Source organism: Aquila chrysaetos, chromosome 1, assembly GCF_900496995.4.
Source record: "Aquila chrysaetos chrysaetos chromosome 1, bAquChr1.4, whole genome shotgun sequence".
NCBI lineage: Eukaryota > Metazoa > Chordata > Aves > Accipitriformes > Accipitridae > Aquila > Aquila chrysaetos.
The window spans coordinates 13,810,198-13,825,624 of NC_044004.1; the positions used below are offsets into that span (position 1 = coordinate 13,810,198).

Sequence of the window (15,427 nt, forward strand, 5' to 3'; positions counted from 1 at the left end):
TGTTTACACATATGGCTGCACTACCTTAGGTTTTTGAACTGTATTAAATAGCCATCTTTGGGAACTGAAAATTGTATTTCATATTGTTTCACCTATAGAAGTCACAGCTCCATTTAGGCCTGCAAGTTTTCCAATCCAAATGAACATCTAGTTTTGCCTCTCTGAGGTTCACTTAGTAAAGGGAAGCACTTCTGCATACAAGGAAATGTTGAAAGCGTACATTCTACAAATGCTGAATACATTCTGCTTTCAAAAGGGTGGCTTTTCTCCTGGAAAAGAGAGCCCCTGCTGTGTGCCAGCGTTGCTGTTTAGCAGCATATTTTGGAAACACCTGGATCAGAGTGTAAGGGGTGACAGTTCATAGTGCTGCCAGAAAGGTATCACGTAGCTGTAATTGGAGGGACCACTGGATAGAGCAGAGAAACTCTCCTGTTGATGTTGAAAGGCCAGTGAGGGCTGTTTGACAGAAACATGCCGTTGTTAAAGGTCATCTGTTCTTCAGGTGAATTTGATAAAAAGATCGGATGTGAGGACAGAGCAGGTTTTGTTTGTTCAGTCTTACCGTTAGCTCCTGGCAAATCAGGTTACAGGCAGTGTTATGCAACTATAAAATCTGTAGAAGCCAAAAAGGAAAAGTTACAGGACCATGGAAGTACTGTTGTTTCTTAAAGGGTAACTAACAGCATTATTATCTCCTACATTTCCTTGATAATTGGGATACTTATCTCTGTAATTTGCACATTGGTCCTTTCTTTTATAACTATATAGGAACTGAGGCTTTGAGAACACTTACCATGAAAATTATTATGTGAATATTAAGAAGAACATGATCAAATTCTTTTAAACTTGCTTTAGTATTAATTTATTTCAGGGATAGTGAATATCTATCTAGTTTGAAAAAAAAATGCTGGGCTATTTTCAGATGCATTATGGTTTAGAAAGGTAAATATTCTGGCAAACCTTTGGATAGGATTATATTTATAACTGGATTATTTCTAAACCCATAAAACAGGATTCATTTCTTAGTTTAAGTATGTATCCAGGGGCTTTAAGTTTTTTAATATTCTTAGGCAGTTAGCACAAATGTCTCTTGTTTCCGCTTCTTTCCTCACAGTTTCTGTTTTCTCTACCTCTAAGGAGGTAGAGCATTGCAGTGAATAAAATAGGTGCCCATTAGCAAACAGTCATTAACCTTCTTCACCTTCTGAGTTAATCTTTTCCATCTTCCGGGATAAGGATGGTAGATGGACCACAAAGGCATCCAGAGTTACAGTCATTCCTGCTACAAAAGATGATTGAAAGGGTGATAGATGTTACTGTGAAGGGCTCAAATCAACCTCTACCTGTTAGCAATGGGTGCTTGCTAATCCCTATTTAGATTATCCCAATTCTCATTTCTTGTAGTAGTTTTAAACTGGACCTTCTGGTTCATTTACTGTTAGGAGGTGACACACAGATGCACTTAGCGGTGTTTTTTTCTATTCTTTCCCTCTTTTTATTGGCACTTACTGAATAAGTGTATTCACTTACTACATACCTGTTCCTCTTCTCTCTTAATGGTGGTGCAGTTCATCTGTCTGAGTGAGGATCTCTGCAGCGTGAACTCCTGCACCAAGTTTCCCTGAGTTCCCTTTTTCACTCTGTTGTGAAAAAGGGCACTTCTAGGGTACAATTATTCTCATCCTAAAGTAGACTTACAAAAAATGAGTCATGTGGCTGCTGTGCCCACTGACCCTAAAGCCTGGAGCCTGGGCTGATTAGCTCAGCTATAGGGTCTGGAGGTGAGTGAGATGAACCCCAGTCTTTCAGGCTGGTTGGTAAAAAAGGCTACAGCATTACTTTAACACCTATGTTAGACACATGCAATATTCTTTCTGCTTTCTTCAGTAGGTGTAATACACCACTTGTTTTATCTCTCATTGTTAACACTTTTATATGATTATTTAGCTTAGGATGCTTCCTCATCTCTTAAAGTTGATTCCTTATTTGTCGAGTTGGGGCAAAGCAGTCCTTTAATTTCCAATCTATATTCCTTAAAGGTTTCATTTTAGTCTTGCACTTCATAAACTGTTTTACATTATCCAGGTTTTTAGCTGATTCCAAAGACAAAGATAAAATAGTGTACTATTGCCTTAGAAGCTTCTATGACAGTGATCTAGGCTAAAACCAGAATGGAGTAATCCTTCTTTTTACTGAATTACCTGCTTTAAGGATAGTAATTTGCAAAACTTAATGGGAAAAAGAAGGATTGTGCATTTGTAATTTATTAATGGATAATTGCAGTCAATTTGAATGGATTCTGTGCTTGAATGAAATGTAATTTTACTAATTGTGGTCACAGTCAGTTTTTCAACAATATTGCATTTTGTTTTATTACATTTAGTGTCACCCAATAGAATAGTTGGGTGTTCTGTAAGGAGCTGAGGAATGAGGTTTGTATTGTCTTACAGGAGTGGCAGTACGCTGAGGATAAGAACTGGGCTTGTATTTTGAGTGCAGTTTTTTCGTGTCATATGTATACCAGTATGAATTTTAGCATCATAATCTTGGGTTTTATTATTTGGGGAGGCAAAAGTGTAGGAGCTTTTGTTAGAGAGCTTTTGATACTTCAGACATTTTCAACCAACCAACGACATACTGCTTGTATGCTGGTTTGATAATTCCTTCTGCATGTATTGGTGCAGCTATGTGTCATTTTCTCTACATGGTATACATATAAGCTTGCCAACATAATTGATATATTCTTTTTAAATTGCACTGTGATAGTAAACATGGTTGGAATTATTCTGGTGCTTTGTTCTTTTGTCCAGACACAAATGAGAAGATTACTCAGAAAAGGAAGAGCCACAGGATTTTTTTTGTGCTCTTTATGACGTAATGCTGTGTTAATAGTTAATGTCTTTTAGGAAGCGATAGTGCCAAATTGTTTAGCAAATACATTAGGAGCATGTGTTCAATATTTATGGACAGGGGCGTCTTTGGAATGTAGACAGTTTGCAATGTCAGGAGGATTGGCTAGAGAACAAAACATAATTTTAATATTTCATAAGGAAGCTTCTTAGTTACTTATTTTGTGAGTTTTGTCTTAATAAGTCATATCCTTGACGTACATTATGCAGCAAAATAGCTTGGCTTTTATTCTCAGTAGGTTCCTTACTGTGTATATTCCTGAATACTGGCCCATTGGCAATGAATACTAATAAGAAGAAGCTATATGATTTGAATATTTGATGTGCGCACTAGAAGATCATGTTCCAAAACATTGTGGGTCTCTTTTTCTGAATGTCTAGAACAGAATATGAAGAGAGCTGAGCAGTTTGGGGTTGTGTCCAATTTGATGAAGTCTGACCATGCTCATAGTCTCAGAAGATACAAATATGTTAAAGGCAACTTAACTTCTTTAAATGGCTTTCCACTACTACAACTTTTTCTTTTTCATCTTCATTTTGTACAGCTATGCTTCCCTGAATTTGTCAAAGCTCTAGCTGAACTTGAACTTGCTTGCTGATACAGAATACCTACTGCCAATTATTTTGGGAAATCACTAAGTAATATGTATGCATTGCAGCTGATTTTTTTTCTTATGGTAGAGGGCATTGAGGCCAATGTACTAGAGAACAGGATCAAACTGGCTCCAGAGAGCCTGGACAGAAAAGTCAAAAACAATTTACTACCATATTAGAAGTTCACTTTTTCTTTCTAAATGTAAATTTCTTGCTGTATATCTCTATTTAATTTGCTATGGAGCAAATGTGTTGGTTTTTTTTTTAATCCTGATTTCAAATGGAAAGTAAGACTAAAAGATCACATTGTCATAGCAGCTAGACTTGAATATTCCTGCTTAGAAAATGGTGAGAAATAGTTACATTGTTAGTACAAAAAAAATTTGAGGTGCTCAATTGCTGTATTTCATAACTTTTAAAAAGTGTAATCGAAATTTTAGAATTTTTGAAGGGAAGCATGTTCCTGGCTCTGTTTTTGTGCAGTGTGTACAATGCAGGAATACAACAATAAATAATAACTTCATGGATATAACAGTAGGATACAGTGAATACTCATGGAATGAACCCCAAACCCTGCATCTGAAGTTCTGTGTTATGAATGCTGTCATAAACTTGACAAGTGTGTAAACTATACATTTTTTTCCATCAGAGAAGCTGAAATGCTTAATAGGTGAGAGGAGTCCATAAGACAGGGGAACTGAAGAAAACAAGTAATTTGAAATGAATGAACACATATCTTTTTTAATCTAAAAAATGGCACTTTTTGATGTTGGCTAACTATGATGAAATCATGTTCAGAATTATATGGATCATTTCTGCTGTCCGCTCAGAACAATTTATCTCATCCAGAAAACAGTCTGCTTTTGAGAGTAGTGCTGTTAGTGATGCTTTATTCCATATCATTTTGGAAGAAGATTGATACCTCCTACCATTTCTGTCATCTGAATACTCACCCCGTCTGAGTAGATCAGAAAAATCTGCGTAGATAACAGCAAAGTTGGAACCTCCTTAGGCATTAATGCATAATGCATGTAGCCGTAACATTTATTTATGCTTTTGTTAGTATCCAGGCTGAAGTTTGTGTGTTTAAAATCAATGGTAAAATGCGTGATGACTTCACTGGAAGCAGGACTGGAGTCTTTTTTATGCTGTTTTTGCATAGTAGTTTTTCAGTGAAATACCATTTTCTGAGCTCTGTTGCAACAGCTGTATTGTAGCTAGCTGTATTTTTTTAATTGGTTTGCTGAAGATCACTGATTTATCAGTTTTTGTACTTTCTGCAATCAAAGCAGAGGTTTTCAGTCTCTTAAATGCAGGATTTTTCAAATGTTTTTTAAACAGGTTAACTTAAGAATTGTAGTACCTTCGCTCTCTTTATATTGCTGTGGAGAGTTAAAGGAATTTGATAGTGAAACTGCTGCCAAATCTAGTGCTGAAACTTTTGGCAAGTTTTCATGAATCATTTTTTTTCTGAAGAGCTACTGGTCTCTTAGCTCAATTTATCATCTTTCTCAATTTGGGGATTTTTTTTTGGGGGGGGGGCGTATATATCATGAGAATCCTATTTCTGGTTTTGTCAGCATTCTGGCTTTTTCTGGAAAGCTAAACTTAACCTGTGATTCATCCATGTGAAAGCATCCTTAGATAATCATCACGTACCTTTCTTAGCAATTTTATTTACTGACGAGATGTCCTGTATTCTCTTCTCTGTAGGCTCGTATTTGAGCTGTGCCAAGTTTACACTTAGCTGTATAAGTGTCACAGGACTGATGGATGAACTCCCCCAGTTCAGAGCTGGGTGTAGGCCAGTACAGCTACTGGTGTAGCACAGAGCATCGTCAGACCTTCTCTAACACAGCTGGGCTGTGCCCAGCCTGGCAGCGGGCAGAGACCACGGAAAGGCAACGTGCCCCACTGCAGCACAGGAGGTCTGAAGAATTTGGGTTTGGTAGCTGTTGGTGGCCTTTCAGACATCATCCCATTACCACTGCTTCTACTTTAGCACAGTTTTGGTCTCCTGCAAAGGTTTGTGCCTCGTTGTGCTGCAGCCTGTGTAAATCCCTGCCCCAAAGCGTTTGAAGTCTCTGTTGTGACTGGACCCAGCCGGAGAGCATGGGAAACAGAGGAGGGAAAAAAGGAGGGAGAGGCTGAAGGGAGGAAGCTACGGTACTGCACACAGGGTCCGCATTGACAGGGTAGTTTAAAAAAACCCTGAAAACCCAACAACGACAAAAAAACCCAAAAAACTAAACCAAAACACAGCCCAACTTGCTGATACTGTATTAGTAACCCCTCAATAAATGGATGATTTAGGAGACAAACCACATCTGCAGCTGAAGACCTTTGATGCCCATTATACTTGAATTGGCTTTCTTTGCTTACTGTTACTAAAGCCAGCACTGCACGTACTGTTTTCTGGCTGTGTGATTCTCCCTGTCCGACCCTCTCTCCATCTTCACTTCTCTGAAGTGTCACAAGGCAACACGGACCATAACACTTCTTTTTTGTTCTCCTTTTCCCTTCCTCACTGGAGCTGTCCCGTTGGCACTGTGCCTGCGGGCGCAGGAGACATGCTGCTGTGGCCCAGGCGCTAGCAGCGGGTGCCACCGGGCTGGGGCTGGTTGTGTGTCTGTCTGTCCTTCCCCAGCTGCGTTCCTCTCTCCAGCAGGAGTTGGTGCAGCTGCTGTGCCGTGGTGCTCCACGGCTGCAGTGGGGTATCCAGGACAGTGGAGACAAACCGTCCACAAATGGCCCGATGATGGTGGGACTTGATGATCTTGAAGGTCTTTTCCAACCTAAATGATTCTATGGTTCTAAATTCCATGCTTTTCGGGAGTGTTGTGTATCACAAAGGGATGCTTTTGCAGAAACTGCTACCGCAGGACTCCAGTCTCCTCTGGATGCTGTTGTAATATGTATGCTACTAATTGACTACCATTTGCAGATGAGAGATGAGTCTTCTGAAAACGATGGGTTTTTCTGTTTTGGTGAGAAAATATCACCGAAGGGGAGTTTGCTTGATGTTTCTCTCCCCTTTAGACTTCAGAAAGTTGTGTCGCAGTAGTTTCTTATCTTTGGGAACTATGAATTAATTTTAAAAATGTGTCAGAAAGCCATTAGTTCATTTTAGGACTGTTAAATTCAGCAGCTATTAATTCTCCTGTTCAAAAATTCCCTCTGGGGGCCTCTAATTTGAATAATAAGACTTAAAGACACAATTATTTTGTAGTTAATGAGAGGTTTCCTTTTTTGTGGTGTGGTGTGCTGTGGTTTTGTTTTTTTTTAAATTAACTATAGTTATTTCTTTCCTGACCCTAGCTGCTTTCGTCTATTCTTTCATTAGGTCTGTGGAGGACATCAGATGCTCAGGCACACTCTCTGCTTCTATGTGTTTGGTGTCAGGGATTCTCCTCTCCCAGATCTTCTCTGACAGATCTTTAAATCCTCTTCCTCTTCAAGTGAGTGAAAAATCTTTACACTTGCTGTTTACAGTTTCATTTTCTGCATGTCTGTTCACCTCTTCTTCCCCCCACACTTTTGTACCACCTACCTTCTATACTGTCCTCATCCTTTCTCTACATGCTTTGTCCAACAGAAGCTTTGATCTTTTACATCAATAGGTTCCCATCTGCTACCTGTACTTCATTGGCTTTCATGTTTCTATTGTGCTGAATATGCTCAGGAAGAGATGCGAGACCTTTTAAACATGAATTGCTGTAACAAGCAGAGTGCAGAGCATTTAAAGCAACTTACTAAATCTACCTTGGTTCCAGGAGGCACAGTGTCAGGTTAGGATTTTTTTTTTTCCTAGGTGTCACAAAACATTGCATATTTAATCTGGATGATTCTAAACATTGTTCTTCTGATGGACTTGTGTCTGAAAGCATTTGGTTTATTATATGTACGGGATTCCTGTCCTGTACTGACTGTTGGTGTGCAAGCAAGACGATATTGATGCAGCTTGTTAAGGCTGCCCTCAACCTCTCATTTGGAGTAACAGCTTGAAGCCGGGTTTCTGGTGCATGTGATGAGCTTGTCTCACTCCCACTGGCTGCTGTGTGGAGGAGGCAGACGAGAAGAAGAGCACATCACATGGAAGGTAGATTTCAAATTTTTACAAACGCAACCTTTCTTCAGCTGCCACTGAAAAAAGGTAATGGTGTGGCTGTTGTCTTCCAGGATGTGACCTGGGAGAGCTGTGGCTTGTAATTACTTTTTCTCCATGCTATTACCTTTGGATTGGTGGAACAGTTCACATGCTCTTCTGCTTCTTTGCCAGCTTCACAGATGTGCTGTCAGGAAAATGGAGGGTGAGAGTTTCAGATTAAATAGCCCTGAGATCTTAACAGCCTTATCACTCACTTGCTGACACAAGAGTGTCAGGTGAAGTACACCTATTGCTTCTCCTGCATTTGGCATCATGATCTTGAGGAGTGGAGTTAATTGGGTACCCTAGTTCTCTTTGTGGGCAAGACGGAGCATGGAAATCTTGCTCAAATTGAAATCAGATCTACTCTGTAGTGACTTGCAGTAAATAGGAAGAAATGCTGTGGGAAGACTGTTGGAAAGGTAACAATAAGAAATGTTCTGATGGTGTTTGGTTTGGGCTTTCATTGTTGGGATCCCTGCTGAGGAGGGCTGGAAAAGTAACAAGTAAAGAGGTGGGTGAGGAATGGCTTAATCTTTTTTCAAAGCATGCTGAAAAAAAATCCTGCATTTGTGATGAGAAACAAATGTTGTGTTACGAGCTATGTACCGACCTGGTGGAGCTGTGAAGTGTTGCCTTCCAGGGAGAGAGACGAGGAATTCAGTCTTTCACACCTCAGTAAGAAAGGGCTAGTAAGTGCTGTGACCATCATCTATCAGTGCAGGCATGAAGAACAGAAAAATAATGACAAAGGAACTTGTTATTCCAGCAAACAAAGAGAGTTGGATGTTGAAACTAATAAAATTCAAGCTGAGGATAAGGTGACCATTTTTAGGTCTTAAAGGAATTATCAAGTGGAACAATTAATTAAAGTGTTTTTTAGTTCTCTGTTAGGGGATGCTTGAAAACCAAGATGAGATGTTTCTCACAAAAGACCGATATGCTTCAATTAAATCAGAGCTACTGGACTTGAAGCAGGAATTGAAACAGAAAAATAAATTTGGTGGCTTGGATTTTACAGGCTAATAATGAATTGGTGAATCTATGAAGGAGAGCCTCCTACCACTGCCTGACAGTCACTAGGGAAATGTTATAGCATAAAGCTCGCGTTTTCTGGATCCTTGTTTTTATTTAAGTGCATTTGCACCTAACTGAAACACTTTTTTTTTTTTTAAGTGAGTTGTCATGAGTAAACAGCTGGCTATGTCAGCAAAAGTCCATCTGCGCTGCCCATTTGAAGTGCTTGCTGTGCTGCTTCAGCATCCTGTTCCCGTGATCCTGCCGTCGCCTGCCGTGGCTGCCCCACCTGGGCTGTCCTGGAGTGAGAAGGACTCTCCCCAGGCAGGGGGAGCAGATCAGCGCCCTGGGGGACTTGACCATGAATGTAGCTGTACGCCACCCAAGAAGGCTATGTACCTGCAGGGGCTATCCTCCAGTGTCCATCTGTACACAGCGCAGGGAGGCTGGATTGTTGTGTTGTCAGGGGGACGTTACAGAAAATACTAGCTCTTAAAGAATCTTCAAATTACTGTGAAGAACGTTTCAGGCACACAATGTTTCAATCACTGGGATCTGGCCCCGCAGCAGCGACTCCTGCTCCTGTATGGGAGGAAGAAGGGGGGAATGGGGGAGGTTTTGCAGCTGCAACCAGCCAGCCCTGCAGCAGATTGCAAAGACCATGACCATTGCCAGTGCATTCCTGGGGTTTTGAGAGACTGCAACAGAAAAATCTCTCTGCCTCTTTGTGATAGCTTATCATAGCTTAAGCTAATGTCCCCTAAATACTTCAAGTATTTGAGTCGTTGTAAGAAAACAACTTAATTCTATCCCATTGATTTCTAAATGGGGAAAATACATCTCTTGTGTTTAACAGAGGGGCAGTGATAATAATATATCACTGATTTACTTTTAGTTAAACTTCATTTGCTTACGTAAGGAAAGGAAAGATTGTTTGACAAAAAGGTGAACTGTTTATAGATTTGCATGCATTGATATATACCATTCTGAATTAGTATCGCTCTGCTGTCTTGCAAATCTTGCAAAGATCTTTGCTATGGATTTGAAATTTATTCTAAGATTTGAGTATGGAACAGATCAAGCCAATAATTTAGCCTAACTGAAAAAAGAATGGATTTAAGCTCTTAGAAGTGTATTTTGTAGGTCACAAAGAAATTCATGTATACTTAATCCACACACAGAAACACACAGTGCTGTGTGTTCACATAAATTGACATGCAGGGGCAAAACCCACCTAATTTTCCAATCCTGAATTTAGTGCAGAATAGGCAAAGCTATAGAATTTACTGTAGTTACATAGTATATGAAATGAGAATAATTATAATTGAAATTTAATTAAAGATAAATGAGAATGTATTCACATGCATCATGATATTTATTGCATTTTGTAAAAAACCTTGTATTTCCCTCTGGTTTTAATCTCTTTTCTAGAACTCTATTAATGTTCATGAGAAAGAGATAATGGCTATTTTAATTTATTTGTATCGGTACATAATCAGAACAGTGTCCCCTCTTCCCTGCAGAGAAGGGAATACACCAGCACAGAACACGAAGCAGTGATGTATCAATGTAGATGGGTCAGTGAGTTTAGAACTATTTTACAAAGTCAGTGAAATTTATAGTCTATTCAGATACTCACTTCATCTGCTTCCCAACAGAGGGGGCGGGGGGGTGTGTGTGGGAGGTTTTTGTTTGCTTTTAAGCTTAGGGAATGTTTTGGGTTTTAAAGAAAAGCTTTTCCTTTTTCTGTCTGAAATGGAAATGCAAGAATGGACATACTTCATTAAAGTTGCTGTAGTAGAAGTTGACTCACCCTGCTTTTTAATGAACGATTACTATCATGTTTAGTAAACTCATACGCTGTGATATTCCTGCACTTCTCTGACTGCCATTTGGTTACCCAGTATTGAATGAATCTAGATATCCTTGTTTTCTGATAGAAATTTCCTGTAATCTGCGATTTCAAACAGTCCTGATGACCTTCCTACAGCTTGGAGGTTGCCAGCCTGACGCGGGCAGATGCTGATCTGGAGGCATATCGAACGCAGATATCTAAAGAAGTGATTGCTATGATGATGAAGAACATGGTCTTAAGTCACAGCCTCTTTCCTCATGTGGAGAAGAGGATGAGTTCAATTTTCAAAAAGCAGTTTCTTGCAATGGAGAAGGAGATTCAAGAAGAGTATGAAAGGAAGATGGTGGCTTTAACAGCTGAGTGTAATCTGGAAACTAGGAAGAAAATGGAGGCTCAATGCCAAAAAGCAAGAGCTGCAAATGAAGAGGCTGAGGAACTAATGAAGAAAATGAATGAAAAGGTAAATCTGGTATAAAATCAAGATATTTTGCATGATATGTGGTTTTATGTAGATGGTGCTCTTTTAGACTAGAATGGCCGAGTTGTCCTCTTAGAATAGTAAAGAGAAAAGCTGTACAATTTATATGTGTTCAAAAATTCAGATGTTGTAATTAGGGTAGTTGTTATTAAGAAACTGGGTTTTACTTCACCAGAAAATGAACTTATCTCAAGAGATTCTGTGACACATGGAAACAAAAGGTTGTCATTACCCTGATTTTTTTTTTATAGTCACTTAAAACCTTGCGAAGTGGTGTATTTTTATTTACTATATTTTACTGCAGCAGTTCCTAAGAACTCCAGTCAGACACTGTGTAGAGTATTTTGCACATTCAGAGCAGAGCAAACTCTGCATCATAAACCTTACAATCTAGGTAAAAAGCCTCCAATATTGATATTCTTATTTTGAAGAAAATGACAATATAAATGCAACCAAAGGCCAAGTTCCTCCAAACTGAGTGAAGGCAAGCAGAACAATCTGTATTTTAGGCAGAGCAGGGAGTGGACTTCTCTTCAAAATAGCCTGTGGATAATAGTGAGATAAATAATTTAAGGCAGAGTATGATTCTTTACAAGTTTAGAGTCTCTTTTTAAGTAAAAGCTTAGTGCTTATGTGTGTCACTTTCATTCAAAGATCTCTGTCCGAGGGGGTAAGTATCATTACCCAGGATTTCATAGGTAGTCACTAGCTGGAGATAGAGCCCAGGTCACCAGTCCAACATCCCATGTACAAGATTATGCTCCAGTCCTCCATGTCTTTTTTCAAGTATATTGAGTGTTTACAATAAAACTGAATCCCCCTGCCCCCCCCCCTTTTTTTTTTTTACTTTATGTGTCTGGAGAGGGGTCTGTTAAGTTTTGAGTATTTTGCCTCTGTAAGCTTAAAATGCTAAAATACCCAAGTTATTGATTCATGCTTGTCTAATGTTGTAACTCTCGTTAAGAGGATGACTTGGTGGGAATAAATAGTGCAGTTCGTTACTTACAAGTGGGGTTTTGCTTCTGGAGCACAAGTGGGTACGTGGGTATTGAATGGGATGCTGCTGAGTTTCCAGCTGTCTGTTTCAGTTCGATTATAGAGACAAAATAAGTTATGTTAGGAGTATAATCACTTAGACCAGTATATTCCTTACTTGTGTATGTTGTCTTTTTAGACAATACTTAAGTTTTTGGCCTTCTGTTTTGTTTTTGTTTTGTTTTGTTTTTTAAAGAGCATTTTTATTTGCATATTGTATACCTATAATTGTTAAGGAATTTTATGACAATTCATATTTGCAGTTTCAACAAAAGAAGTTTTTTGCTGAGTGTGACCCATCAAAGGTACTACAGTATGTTGAGGCTCTCAGGAAGAACTTAGGTTTATCAGGCCGTTGTGTGGAGAAAATGGATGGCACAAGGCTAGTGAGCCAGTTGAATTTCTTTGATGTTTCCAGGTGAACTTTAAATTGTGACACAAGGGAGCTTTCAAATATCTGTAGGATATGAACACCCTGAACTAAAGGTGCTAGAAAGTCAAAGGAGATGGCAAGGAAGGGATACTGGTGAACATCTTTTTAAGGATCAGGTGAATTGTACTCTGCAGAAGTCTTTTTCCTTCTGTTGGTTATAGAAGGAGCCTAGACTAGATGTCATTACCACTTAGACCTCACTGGGATAAATCCTACCTTTGCAGAAAGAGGGGCCTGACTGAAACTCAGTATGTGAACTCACACTAAATATGCTCTCAGCAAAGCAGCTTTTCTTTGCACAAAATACATTGGTATTGGTTCAATCTGGTTTATATTGGAAATCCTGAATGGTAGGAATCAAACAAAGAATTAAGGCCAGTCCAATACTTGTCCTGACCCATTTATCATATACTAACGTCTTGCTGTTTGCTTCGCTGTCTGTGAAAGGACCTGTTTTTGTACTTGCCATGGAACCTGGTCCAAAAGGACATACCGGAGCTCTAGGGTTGGCCCACACTTGTGCTCCTGGCAGCGGGTGTACTAACGTCCAAGAGACGGCAGTGAAAAACAGCTGGAGCAATAACGTCCTCCCCTTCTCAGCCAAAACACAGAATGTATATTCCCTGCCTTTTTGATTGTTTGCTGTCTGCAGTGTGTCTCTTGGGAATGAGGGGTGAGGTTCAGAGGACAGTTCTCCCCAGATAAATAGTATGAAATTTATGACAAGGTCAACATAACTACTGTTAGGTAGCTTTGCTGGCATAAGAAGCATTCTTTGCTCTGTTGGACATGTATGTTTTGATTCTCTAATGAGTTTATGCCATCTGAGATTAAAGCTATGAATATGCAAGTCTTACTGGAGAGCTATGAGAAAGTATTTCTTACAAAGAAGCTTTTAAATTAATTGCCATTTAATTCTACTCCATTGTTGTAACTCTAAAACAATGCTCTTGGATTAATTTGTAGAAACCAATAGATAAAGTGGGTCACCAATAATACGGACTTTTAGAGATTTGTAATAGAATAGTGTTTTCTAATTTATATTGTTTTTAAAATGTATGCTTATTGGTATTTCATTGTTCTGACTTATATATGAGTCTATTAAATTTTAATAGGATTTCAGGATTGATGAAACCTAAGAAATTGATTTCATGTATAGTTTTTGTGTTGAATTTCATGCTGTTTTGTATAATTTATCTTACATAATGCTTCTAAATTCTAAAAAGACTTTATGCCTTGGAAGTGTTATCTGGATTAGAGATTGACAGCTGTACAAGCCCTGTCATTCCAAACAGGTGAAAACCATGGAAAGTGTACACTGATTTAGTATTAGCCTACATTCAAACCTGAAATGAGAGTAATCAGAGTATGCGTAATACATGTATGAGCTAGTAGCACTGATACTTTAAAATATGTTGAATACTGAAAATCACTTCAGATTTATTTCTTTCTCTCTTCTCTGCAGCCTGCTGTAGAATACAAAAGTCTTCTGGATAGACTTCACAGGCTGGAGCAGGACCGCCTGAAGAGGTTCCTTCTGGTAAAGCAGGAGGAGTATTTTGCAAAGGCTTATAGACAGCTTGCTGTTACCCAGAGAAAGGAGCTCCATAATATCTTTTTTACACAGATAACAAATACTACTTTCAAGGGAGAACTGAAGTTGGAAGCAGCTAAAACATTAGTGGAAGGTTACTCTAAAATACAGGTAATAGGATGATAACTCCATTCCTAACCTAATGACAGAATACAAATCCACAGTAACTCTTGAGAAATGTTTCAAGATAAATGTTATCACTTTTATAACTAATTTTCTTAGCAGGAATTTTAAAAAGTATAATGCAATCATTATGTACATCTAGACATACACACAACTGTATACTGGTGCATATGCACAGCCTTTTTCTACAATACTGAGTTAGATATATTTGCCATAACATTATGTGCTTAGTGCTGACTTTTGTTTTCATGGGTAATATTTCCAAAGCACCCAAGTGCTGAAAGCTTGTCTTTACTGCTCAGGGAAAATAAGACTAGTAGCTCACCTGTATCACGCAGAAGAAAGAAGTTTGAAAACATGTCTACACCATGCAGTGGGAAATTGTGTAATATAAATCCCCAGTTTTGCAGTGAATATATGGATATATCTGCATAACTTGGGGCTCTGCTTAGCTCCTGAAAGCTCTGTTGGTGCAGGTCTGCCCCTAAACCTGCCCCTACAGGATGTTCTGAGAGCAGATTTGTGCTTGTGCAGCAAACTTCTGGTTCCAGGTCTACCCTCACTGGTGTTAATGGGGCCCTCAGCATGGTACAGAAATGCCAGAGTGCCATTTTCAAAAGTAATTTCAGCCTAAATAAAGGGACTTAGGCAACTAAGAGAACACTTAGGTACCTAAATCTATTTTATGAATGGCATTTTCTGAAACAGAATCAGATGCTGTCTAATGAATGGTGAGTACCTTTGGAGGCCTGTCTGTATAGGCATTTTCAAAACCCCCTAGGCATCACATGCTTTCCTATACTTGAGAAGATGTTCTGATCCCCCCAGTCCAAATATGTAGACTGTTGAAATTGTGGTATGTCTGAAGTGCTATGGTTTTGTACTTTGAGAGGTTGAGTATCTCTACCTTATGCAGTTGGGGATGCTGATGAAGAGTATGTTCAGGACTTTAGTTTTGGCTTCAGTTACATTTTAAGACTCTTGCAACAGAATAGCTTGAGTTGTTTCCTCAAGGGTTTTTTTTTACTCTATTTGTGTTGAAAGTTAGTGTTCTAAATTCCAAAAATTCTGGGAAATGTTCTTCTGGCTGCTTCTTGAAGAAGAATATGATTGTTGTGGTCCTAGAGGTTGAAGGCCTGGAGGTTAAAAAGCAGCATCTGGAAAGTAGGTGTCAAAACATGTAAGGCCCACTCCTAAAACCAGATGCACTGTCAGATCTCAGTACAGAAAAGCCACCCATGG

General features: G+C 39.0%; 1 protein-coding gene across 1 annotated transcript in view; it reads left to right on the forward strand.

The window, feature by feature from the left end:
• The window catches only part of EVC2 (EvC ciliary complex subunit 2), an 80,001-nt gene that overhangs the window by 28,323 nt on the left and 36,251 nt on the right, over nucleotides 1-15,427 (forward strand). Inside the window, exons 10-13 of the mRNA XM_030008868.2 lie at nucleotides 6,847-6,961; nucleotides 7,791-7,813; nucleotides 10,658-10,982; nucleotides 13,934-14,173. Of these exons, the coding sequence (XP_029864728.1) occupies nucleotides 6,847-6,961; nucleotides 7,791-7,813; nucleotides 10,658-10,982; nucleotides 13,934-14,173 (703 nt within the window). The remainder of the gene's footprint in view (nucleotides 1-6,846; nucleotides 6,962-7,790; nucleotides 7,814-10,657; nucleotides 10,983-13,933; nucleotides 14,174-15,427) is intronic.